At 38.8% G+C, this 12066-nt stretch overlaps 1 protein-coding gene across 1 annotated transcript in view; it reads right to left on the reverse strand.

Annotated features, from left to right (window-relative positions):
* Positions 1-964: 964 nt before the first annotated feature.
* The window catches only part of btk.L (Bruton tyrosine kinase L homeolog), a 60065-nt gene continuing 48963 nt past the window's right edge, over positions 965-12066 (reverse strand). The window contains exons 13-19 of the mRNA XM_018229638.2: positions 8477-8551; positions 8015-8186; positions 6819-7035; positions 5687-5751; positions 5478-5596; positions 1632-1789; positions 965-1281 (exon numbers count right to left, since the gene is read on the reverse strand). Of these exons, the coding sequence (XP_018085127.1) occupies positions 1213-1281; positions 1632-1789; positions 5478-5596; positions 5687-5751; positions 6819-7035; positions 8015-8186; positions 8477-8551 (875 nt within the window). The 3' untranslated portion in view covers positions 965-1212. The remainder of the gene's footprint in view (positions 1282-1631; positions 1790-5477; positions 5597-5686; positions 5752-6818; positions 7036-8014; positions 8187-8476; positions 8552-12066) is intronic.

Genomic DNA, 12066 nt, shown 5'->3' on the forward strand with positions numbered 1-12066 from the left:
AGCCATCAGCTGCAGCCTGCCATATCTAATTGACCCCTGATCAGATATCGACTGTAGAGGCCTAGTCAGTTATTCTAAATCATTATGTTATGAATAAGGGAATGCAACAATTATTATATTATATTATATTATTAGAATAAGATCAATTATTTATATGCAACGCTGCCGACAGCACACATTGTGCTTCCTAATTCATAAGTTGGATTGTATTGCTTTTCATCATCCTCTTCATCTGGCCAAGATGACCCAAGCTTAGTCATCCTACAGTTATCATAGGTAAGATTGCTACAGTGACGCAACTACAAAACAGAAACCCCCAATGGTAGTCCTCCCTCCCCAGCCCTCTCCTACATTTAAATTTTGCTGCCCCCGACAAACTAGGGGCAGTAGGCAGAAGTGAGAATGTGCCTGAGGATTGTTTTATTGGGTGGGGGATGGAGGTTTTCTAGTTATGTCACTGATTTGCTACAAACACATGAACACCAGTCAAATGAGATAGCATAACATTTCTATCATTATGTGCTTCAGTCTGTTGCCACCAACCCTTTTATTATGCCCTAAGGCAACAGGAAAGCTGGCACCTATTGTCCAAGGTTCATATTGTGATTGTAGGTATAACTGTAGGCATTATTTGTATGTGTTTATAGGTGTGTCTACCCAAGTGTGTGGATAGGATTTTTTGTCTATGCTTTGAATTTGTATGTAGGTATGGTTTGTGTGTGTATATATGTAGATAGGAAGGGGGTTTCTGTGTATGTAGGTTGGTAATTATATATATTATATATATATATATATATATATATATATATATATATATATAACACAGCGAATTACGAGTTGTGCCGGCTCTTCACGGATTATATATATATATATATATATATATATATATATATATATATATATATATATATATATATATATATATTTATATATATATATATTTATATATATATATAAATATATATTTTATATATATTATTTATATATATTCCAGTTTCCAGTTTTAGCTACTGTACAATATAATCAATTCTAATTAGAAATGATCTAACATCTCTTTCTCACACCTAGTTGCAGTATCTGCATTTCCTTTTATTACTGCACTTAATAATTCACGACTGCACAATCCATGTGCAGCATGGAATTTAACAGATGGGCCATCAATGCTGTGTTAGGCAAGTGTTCCTCAGCCTTGGCTTGCCGGAGGGGACATATTCAGGAGTCCTCCAGAACTTCCAAAATGGTAGTATGTAGATTTCGGAAAGTTGGTCTGTCATCAGCTTTCTGTACAAATATAAGACAATTTTAAGAAATGCAGTTCATAGAACATCTAAAAGATGAAAATTAAAAGGCTGTAGTGGCTCAGTTTTTATAAATGTAAATATTGTCTATATCACAATATTACAAGAGATTACGGATGACTTTTGCATTATTATGGAAGGTACTGTGAGTGTAAGATTGGGGTGCTTGGGGTGTCTGTCATCTATGGGCCCTTCCACCAGCCACATTGGGCCCCCTCTCATGAACCACCCCCCCCATGCCGCTGCATCACTTCTTTTTGCACGATTTCCCTTGGTGTCCTGCCTGCCCAGTCTAACCCCAAAGATAGTTTCTATTTCTACAGCTTGTCTTACCTCTGCCCAGCAGCTGACCATGATGTTGTACACTCTATCTGTGGCAAGCTGAGGTCTGTACAGACGGACACCCCGCGTTATCTGTTCCACAATTTCATTGTTAGTGAATCTGTCATATGGCATCCTTCCAAGTGTAAACACTTCCCACATCAAGACCCCTGTGATATAAATGGGAGATTCAGACTCATCTACTATTTCCATAACATAAAACACAACAAGATAATTTGATCTTATTCACACGCATATTGTCACAATGTGAAGAGGGATAGGATTTTAGCGATATAACTAGCAGGGGATACCATTGCTGGGGTCCTGTTGAAGGCCAAAGTGAACAAAGAATTGGATTTTGCATGACAAAAAGAAACAAGAAATGCAGTGCTATAGTTAAAAGAAAGAATTCAAACGCAGATGAGACAAACTGTGGTCCGTTGTCTGATATTAACTCCTTTGGATTACCTTTCTGTAGACAGAAATGTTATTACTGTAGCTGATGTTATATGAGAAACAAATGCAATTTCAGGCCATTTACTGTAATATTCATTTAAGGTTATAGCAAATCAACAGTCTATAGGAGCATCTGTAAAAGGACCCCCAATATCAATAGCAAGTTTTTTCCATGCTGAATCAGGAAATGGAACTGGTTGAAGTGTTGGTGTATGTGTTATAGCTGTTTTGTCACGATTTTGACAAGTAACACAAGAATGAATCGAAGTTACCACATCGGCATCCATTTTAACTTTGTGTACAAATTTCTTTGCACAACCCAGTGAAGTGTTGCTTTGTGGTGAAATTTTAGACACTGGCTATGTGGCAGGCACTGGTGCTGTAGTAATGAGACCATCAACTAATTGTAGGTTTGATGCAGCAAAGAGATCCCTTCTAAGTATAGCAGTACCCTTATTCACAATGTAAAAGTCACATTTTGCAGTATTTGATTCAAATTGTACAGTCACTGGCAAGCACAGGGATTGGATCCTTTAAGTAACCGACCAGTCTTAGAGCAGGTGCAACAAGCGGATCTTTTACAAAGTATTTCAAGAAAATATCATTTGGTAATATAGACACAGCTGTACCTGTATCAAGCATCAGGTTAATGGAGTGTCCCTTGTCAGCAGAAGCAGTTTTAAAATTGACAGTGCATATAAACTTGCCTGGAATAAATGTATCAGCTTCATCCACACTTAATACTGTGACATTTATAGTAGTGACTTCATGAACATCTTTAGCAGAACTACGGCAGATCTCAGCAAAATGTCCTACTTTTTTGCATTTACGGCACTGTACACCTTTTGCAGGACATGTAGCATAATTTGCAGTTTGTTGTGTTGAACCACAGCGAAAGCAGTATTTTTTATTTGTATTTGCTGCATGGTTTTGAAGTGTAGGTGAATCCCTTTCCTTAGCACTATATTTTGCCTGTGACTGTGAATTTTTAGGCCACAGTGCTGAATTCACAGTCTGTACATTCCCAGCAGTTCCCTGACTGAGAGTTTTAGCTTCTGCCACTGCTATTTCAATTTGGCTAGCAACTGTAATAGCCTTTGCAAGGGTTAAATCCTCCTCTAGGAGCAGTCTCTCTCTAATGCGAGATGAGTTTGTTTTTTCCACTATTTGGTCTCTTAGCATTTCATCTGTTAGATTCCCAAAGTCACAGGTAACAACCAGCTCTCTCAAAGTTGCTACAGATTGTTCTGTGGATTCGCAATTATGTTGTCCACGTTGGTGGAATTTATATCTTTCAGCCATCACATTTTCTCTTGGCACGAAAAAGTTCTTTATAGCAGTAAGAACAGTTTCATAAGTATCATCAGGTAATGGTAATGTATAGAATATACGCTTTCCCTCTGCTCCCAGGCAGTGAATAAGTAAAGTTCACTTTCTAGCAGCAGAAATCTTTCCTTGGTCAGCAGCAATAATGTAATTTTCAAACATACAGATCCAAGCAGTAAAAGGTATGGTAGGCTCACAGGGTTTGGAAGAAAATCTGCAGGCTGCTGCAGAGGTAGAAGAAACATCTTTATTAGCAGGTTTATACAGCCATTACACTTCATATAAATGAGCTGGAGAGAGTGCAGAGATGTGCAACTAAATTGGTTAGAGGGATGGAAGACTTGTATTAAAGTAAGAGGGTAGACTGTCAAGGTTGGGGTTGTTTTCTCTGTAAAAAAGGCGCTTGCGAGGGGACATGATTACACTTCACAAGTACATTAGAGGACATTATAGACAAATAGCAGGGGACCTTTTTACCCATAAAGTGGATCACCGTACCAGAGGCCACCCCTTTAGACTAGAAGAAAAGAAATTTAATTTGAAGCAACGTAGGGGGTTCTTCACAGTCAGGACAGTGAGGTTGTGGAATGCACTGCTGGATGATTTTTTGGACAGGCATAATACAAAAGGCTATTGTGATACTAAGCTCTATAGTTAGTATTGGTATGGGTTTATAGAATTTAATTAAAAGTAGGGAAGGGTGTGTGTGTATGGATGCTGGGTTTTCATTTGGAGGGGTTGAACTTGATGGACTTTGTCTTTTTTCAACCCAATTTAACTATGTAACTATGTAACAGTCTAGAAAGTACTATGTACACCGTATAACTCTTGTGCACAGTGACACATACAGGCCCTTTGTATAAACACCACAGACAGGAGCATATAGAATATTTCATAAATTAAGTTTTACTTTAGACCAGTACGGTGGAATACCTAAGCTTGAGTTGTTTATTTTAATTTTTAGAGTTGTTTCCACCAATATTAAGTCTATAATATTTGGCCCATTTACACCTCTCCTACTATCCTATAACCTATTGTTTGGAATGTTTGGGACCTGGGGTTTTCTGAATAAGGGGTCTTTCTGTAATTTGGCTCTCCATACCCTAAAGGTATGTCCAGGGTAACCAGTCAGTGTAAACCAAAAGAGCTGAAAAGCAGTAGTGTTCTGGCTATTATATTAGACATCTAGTCACTCTAGCCTTTATACATTACATTTTTGGTTAATTAACTATATTAGAAACATTATTTTTTTTAGCACAGCTTATCTATTTACCCAGTTTTTATTTTTACACTGAACAATTCCTTTAAGTCTGCTTAAAAAACCCATTTACACGTTAAATAAACCCAATAGGATAGGTTTGCCATCAATATGGGTTCATGCAGTTACAATCAAGTACAAGCTACTGTTTTATTATTACAGAAAAATGGCATCATTTTAAAAAACTGGAAATATTTGCTTAAAATGGACTCTATGGCAGATGGTCTTTCCAGTAATTTGGAGCTTTCTGAGTAATGGGTTTGTGGGTCCAATTCCTGTATAGGGGTTTGAGCTGTAGTTAGCCTGATATGCTATAATACAGAGAGAAAAAACAGAATAAGTTAAAAGGGGTTGTTCACCTTTAACTTTTAGTATGATGTAGAGAGTGGAATTCTGAGTCAATTTAAAATTAATATTCGTTGTTATTTGTGGGTTTTCAGTTATTTAGCTTTTTATTCAGCTGCTCTCTAGTTTGCTATTTCAGCAATGTGGTTGCTAGGGTCCAAATTACCCTAGCAACCATGCACTGATTTGAATAAGAGACTGGAATTTAAATAAGAGAGAGCCTGATTAGAAACATGAGTAATAAAAAATAGCAATAACAATACATTTGTAGCCTTACAGAGCATTTGTGTTTAGATGGAGTCAGTGATCCCCATTTGAAAGCTGCAAAGAGTCTGAAGAAGAAGGAAAATAATTTAAAAACTAGAAAAAAGAAAAATGAAGGCCAATTGAAAAGTTGCTTAGAATTAGCCTTTCTATAGTATACTTAACCTAAAGGCAAACAACCCCTTTACTATACAGTGAGTGTCACTTACCAAATGACCACACATCAGACTTGCTACTAAACTTGCAGTACAGAAGAACCTCTGGAGATGACCAACGGACAGGGAACTTAGAACCCAGAGAGCTTGTATATTCATCATCTAGAACATATCTGCAACAACATCAGATATTACCACCTGTCTGGATTCTGCAGTCTCAGTATATACAGTAAGCAGAAAGAGGAAAAAGACAGAAATATCACCTTGAAAGGCCGAAGTCAGAAACCTTTACTATTCCATCTGCAGTAACTAAACAATTTCTTGCAGCCTAAAGGGAAACAAACAATATTACATGTCTGCATTAGGGCTGCAAAACTGGGGGCTCATATGTGGTTCAACATGAGTTTTTTAAGGCCCTAGTCTGCTTAGAGGACTTTTATGGTAGGTCATTATTGCTTTAATATTATACGTCCAAAAGCTGAACAGTACAGGAATGGGACCTGTTATTGGTACCTGGGGCCTTCCGGATAACAAATCTTTCTGTAATTTGAACCTTTATACCTTAAGTCTACTAGAAAATCAATTTAACGCTAAAGGGTTTTTTTATCAAAATCCGAATAGTCTGAATTTACTGGATTTTTGCCTGAAAAGCCCAAAATATTCAGATTTCAGGCTATTTCGAGAGCAGACCACAGAAAACTCCAAATAGGATAGGGATGCAACCTCGGCAGGTCTGAGATGGAGGATTTTTGGATTCTGACTTTTTCCATCCTCTGGAGATTATAAATCTCGAAAGATTCGAGTTTTTTTTTCCACTGAAAATTATAATTTTATAGTTAAAAAAACTCAAAATGATAATTTTTTTGTATTCAGACTTTAATAAATAACACCCTATAGGCTGGTTTTGCTTCCAATAAGGATTAAATATATCTTGGGTTGGATCAAGTACAAACTATTGTTTTATTATTACAGAGGAAAAGGAAATGGTTAAAATGGAGTCTATGGGAGATGGCCTTCCAGTAATTCAGTAGAAAACAGTGTGAGCGCACACACTAGTCTTCCTTACTTAATTGCCTGGTGCACAATCCTCTAGGGAGACTGCACTCCCCCGATTTCCAATGAAGCGAAGAGAAAGGAGGAATCGGCACACACGAACAATTGCAATGTGGGGTAAACCCCTAATTATAACCCCTAAGTGTTTATTTCGCACAACGTTTCAGGGGCATGCCCCTTCATTAGGGGTTTACCCCACATTGCAATTGTTCCTGTGTGCCGATTCCTCCTTTCTCTTCGCTTCCAGTAATTCAGAACATTTTGAATAATGGATCTCATTCCTGTACCAGTCTACATCATGTATAATAAAGCAATGTTGCCAATTCTAAACCGTTTCCTCACCAAGTCGCGGTGCAGATATTGCTTGGATTCAAGATATGTCATTGCTGCGCAGACGTCACTGCACATGGATAGCAGATCTCCCTGAGAGACCCTCGCACGCAGTTCCTTCAGGTAATTCAACAGGCAGCCATTGGACAGGAACTCCGTAATTATAAATATAGGACGCTGCTTAGTACAGACACCATACAACTGCACCAGATTTTGATGGGACAACTTCCTTAAGAGAGAGATTAGAACGTTATTGACCCAGTGAGTTCAATACAGAATAAGAACAAGTAAATAAGAAAAGTGCACAGATATTAAGATAAGTTATGTATGTAAATCACAAACGATAAAGAGAACAAGGTGCTCCAGAAAATAACATAAATAGCTCACCGAGTAGTTGATGTGGTCCAGGTGCACCAGACCCCCAGATTTAGGGAGTGGCAAACCAGGATACAAGAAGAACAGGACTGTATGGCACTCAAATGAATCCACAGGCCAAGGGAAATTAAAAAATGACTTTATTAAACAAAGTTAAAAATACAGTTAGGCCCATAAATATTTGGACAGACAACTTTTTTTTTCTAATTTTGGTTCTGTACATTACCACAATGAATTTTAAATTAAACAACTCAGATGCAGTTGTACTGCAGACTTTCAGCTTTAATTCAGTGGGTTGAACAAAAAGATTGCATAAAAAGTGAGGAACTAAAACCTTTTTTAATTGGACTAGGGGTTCAAAAGTAATTGGACAATTGACTCAAAGGCTATTTCATGGGCAGGTGTGGGCAATTCCTTTGTTATGTCTATCAATGAAGCAGATAAAAGCCCTGGAGTTGATTTGAGGGGGAGGGGGGTGCTTGTATGTTGAAGATTTTGCTGTGAACAGACAACATGTGGTCAAAGGAGCTCCCCATGCCTATTTTTTCTTAGTCCTTTTTGATTGGTTGCTTTTTGTATAAAAAGCTCATTTCCTGTTGGATGAGATCATAGCCCATGATTAAGTACCCTGTGGGTATGAAACGCATGGGCCCATGGAGATGCAAGTATATTTTGAACATTGTTTAATAAAGTCATTTTTAAACTAATTTTCCTTGGCCTATGGATTCCTTTGACAGCAACGTTCTTCTTGTATGCTGGTAGACATATGTAAAACATCAAGAATTACGGAAAGAACAAGGGAAAGCACATACAATTATTCACCTAAAACTTACATCATACATTTTGCCTCTTCTATGAATTCATCTTCAGACATGGAACCTTCTTTAATCATCTTAATGGCCACATCATGCTGACCTCTCCACTTGCCGTACTTCACCACCCCAAACTGCCCATTGCCTAATTCCTTCAGGAATGTAAGGTCCTTTGGGTCAATCTCCCATGAACCTTTAACAATGTGGAAGAGAGAGAAATACAAAATAGATAATGCCATGTGCCCTTTGATTTTCTTGATACTCAAGGGATGTGGCCGTTAACACCATGTATCCTTTAATTCCCTTCAGATTCTTTGAAGTTTTTACTGTGATACAATCCATGACAGGTTGGTTATTTTCCATTATCTGTACCTTACTACATTCATGGAGCAGCTTTCCTCCCACAAAATTACCCCTTCGTATATACAAAGCAGTGACAGTGTCCCTTTAACTTGTTACTGTGTAGAGACCCCTGTTTCTTACCATAGCCAAGGCCTGCTGTGGAAGGAGCTGTTTTTCTCAAAGAGCAGACAGGATATTTCAACCTTGATATCAGGCCTAAAATGGAACAAAAATGTATATACAGGTTTGAGATCTGTTATCTGGAAACCCATTGTCCAGAAATAGAGATGTCGCGAACTGTTCGCCGGCGAACTTGTTCGCGCGAACATCGGGTGTTCGCGCTCGCCGGAAGTTCGCGAACGTCGCGCGACGTTCGCCATTTTGGGTTCGCCATTGTTGGCGCTTTTTTTTGCCCTCTCACCCCAGACCAGCAGGTACATGGCAGCCAATCAGGAAGCTCTCCCCTGGACCACTCCCCTTCCCTATAAAAACCGAAGCCCTGCAGCGTTTTTTCACTCTGCCTGTGTGTGCTGAAGAGATAGTGTAGGGAGAGAGCTGCTGCCTGTTAGTGATTTCAGGGACAGTTGAAAGTTTGCTGGCTAGTAATCGTTTTGATACTGCTCTGTTATTGGAGGGACAGAAGTCTGCAGGGGTTTGAGGGACATTTAAGCTTAGGTAGCTTTGCTGGCTAGTAATCTACCTTCTACTGCAGTGCTCTGTATGTAGCTGCAGTGGGCAGCTGTCCTGCTTCTGATCTCATCTGCTGACTGCTGCAATAACAGTAGTCCTTGTAAGGACTGCTTTTATTTATTTTTTTGTTGTTTTACTACTACTACTACTACTACTACTATAAGAGCCCAGTGCTATTAGTCTAGCAGTGTTGGGGAGTGGGACTGGTGTGCTAATCTGCTGCTCCTAGTAGTTCAGCAGCACCAACTTTAATTTTTTTTTTTTAATATTCATTTTTTTTTATTTTACTTTTTTTATTTTACTACCGCTGTAGTAGTGTATAAGTTGACCTTTTAGGCATTATTTGCCCTGTAGGCATTATTTGCACACTGTTTTCTTCAACCCGCCATCGAGCTGTGTGACCTTGTTCACATTCTGTCTAAATATCCATAATATTACCGTCTCCAGAAAAAACACCGGAGTCACTTTTTTCAAGCAGCCATAATATATTTTACGTAATCCGTATCCACCGATGTAGTAGTGTATACGTTGGCCTTGTAGGCATTATTTGCACAGTGTTTTCTTCAACCCGCCATCGAGCTGTGTGAGCTTGTTCACATTTTGTCTAAATATTGATAATATTATCGTCTCTAGAAAAACCACTTGAGTTACTTTTTTTCAAGCAGCATTCATATATTTTACGTAATCCGTATCCACCGCTGTAGTAGTGTATACGTTGACCTTGTAGGCATTATTTGCACACTGTTTTCTTCAACCCGCCATCGAGCTGTGTGACCTTGTTCCCATTCTGTCTAAATATCCATAATATTACCGTCTCCAGAAAAAACACCGGAGTCACTTTTTTCAAGCAGCATTCATATATTTTACGTAATCCGTATCCACCGCTGTAGTAGTGTATACGTTGGCCTTGTAGGCATTATTTGCACACTGTTTTCTTCAACCCGCCATCGAGCTGTGTGACCTTGTTCCCATTCTGTCTAAATATCCATAATATTACCGTCTCCAGAAAAAACACCGGAGTCACTTTTTTCAAGCAGCATTCATATATTTTACGTAATCCGTATCCACCGCTGTAGTAGTGTATACGTTGACCTTGTAGGCATTGTTTGCCCAGTTTTTTTGGCCGCAGCCACTGAAGCACAGAGGCCAGAAAAAATATGCCATATAAATGCTGAAAATAGTCATTTTTTGCCATACGTTGACTCAACGTATATGGCAAAAAATGACTATTTTCAGCATTTATATGGCATATTTTTTCTGGCAACTGTGCTTCAGTGGCTGCGACCAAAAAAATGCATATTTTCTGCATTTATATGGCATAATTTTTCTGGCCTCTGTGCTTCAGTGGCTGCAACCAAAAAAATTTATATTTTCAGCATTTATATGGCATAATTTTTCTGTCAACTGTGCTTCAGTGGCTGCGACCAAAAAAATGCATGTTTTCTGCATTTATATGGCATAATTTTTCTGGCCTCTGTGCTTCAGTGGCTGCAACCAAAAAAGTTTATATTTTCAGCATTTATATGGCATAATTTTTCTGTCAACTGTGCTTCAGTGGCTGCGACCAAAAAAATGCATATTTTCTGCATTTATATGGCATAATTTTTCTGGCCTCTGTGCTTCAGTGGCTGCAACCAAAAAAATTTATATTTTCAGCATTTATATGGCATAATTTTTCTGGCAACTGTGCTTCAGTGGCTGCGTCCAAAAAAACTGGGCAAACAATGTCTACAAGGTCAACGTATGGCGAAAAATGACTATTTTCAGCATTTATATGGCATATTTTTTCTGGCAACTGTGCTTCAGTGGCTGCGTCCAAAAAAACTGGGCAAACAATGCCTACAAGGTCAACGTATGGCAGTTGTTTAAAGAGAACAGTAGATTACTAGCCAGCAAAGCTACCTAAGCTAAAATGTCCCTCAAATCCCTGCAGACTTCTGTCCCTCCAATACAGAGCAGTATCAAGCAGATTACTAGCCAGCAAGCTTACTATCATCTGTCCCTGAAATCACTAACAGCTCTCCCCCTACACTATCTCTTCCAAGCACACACAGGCAGATTTTTCAGATACATTTTTGCCCTTGATCCCCCTCTGGCATGCCACTGTCCAGGTCGTTGCACCCTTTAAACAACTTTAAAATCATTTTTCTGGCCAGAAATGTCTTTTCTAGATGTTAAAGTTCGCCTTCCCATTGAAGTCTATGGGGTTCGCGAACCGTTCGCGAACCGCTCGCGTTTTTGCGCAAGTTCGCGAATATGTTCGCGAACTTTTTTTCCGACGTTCGCTACATCCCTATCCAGAAAGCTCTGAATTACAAGAAGGCCTTCTTTCATAAACTGGAGTTTAAAGGAGCACTAGTAACAAAAGCCCCCTTTAACTGCCTGCCATCGCCCCTCTCCTCTCCCTACCCACACTGTGCATTAGTCAAAAAGGTGCCCCTGAAAAAAAATCTGACCCTAAGATGCAGAGCAGCACAACAGAGTTCCCCAGCACTATCTTCTGACAATCGCATTCTTTTTAGGAACATGGACAGTTGGACCCAGTCAGAAATTAGGTTCAACTGTGCAGGCTTCCGCAGGCGTAGGAAGTTATTTACTAGAATACGAATTTATCTCATTTTTAAAATAAAAAAAACAAAACCAAACCTCCATACCCAACTTTACCTGATTTATTATTAAAAAAGCTCTATTTAATCGGTTCAGATAAAAACCCGAAAAGCCTGAATTTTTCGGATCTTTGGGCTAATTCCAGCGCAGCTCACAGAAACTTCAAAATAAGATGGGGACCTCTGATATTGACTTAAACACCATCTCAGCAGCATGGGCGTCCACAGAAAATTTTTCAGGGAGGAGTAAGTAGCTAAAAGCATCACATGCAAAATGTCTACAAATATTTTCATGGCAAAGACACAAATCTAGGACTTCAATTACTGGTCAGCTAAAATCTTAAATAGCCTGATGGTGAAAAGAAATGTGGTACAGAGGAAATAATATAAGTCATAACTCTGAGCCAATGTGGCTTTCTTTATACACTTTACAAG

This window comes from Xenopus laevis, chromosome 8L (assembly GCF_017654675.1).
Source record: "Xenopus laevis strain J_2021 chromosome 8L, Xenopus_laevis_v10.1, whole genome shotgun sequence".
Classification (NCBI taxonomy): Eukaryota; Metazoa; Chordata; class Amphibia; order Anura; family Pipidae; genus Xenopus; species Xenopus laevis.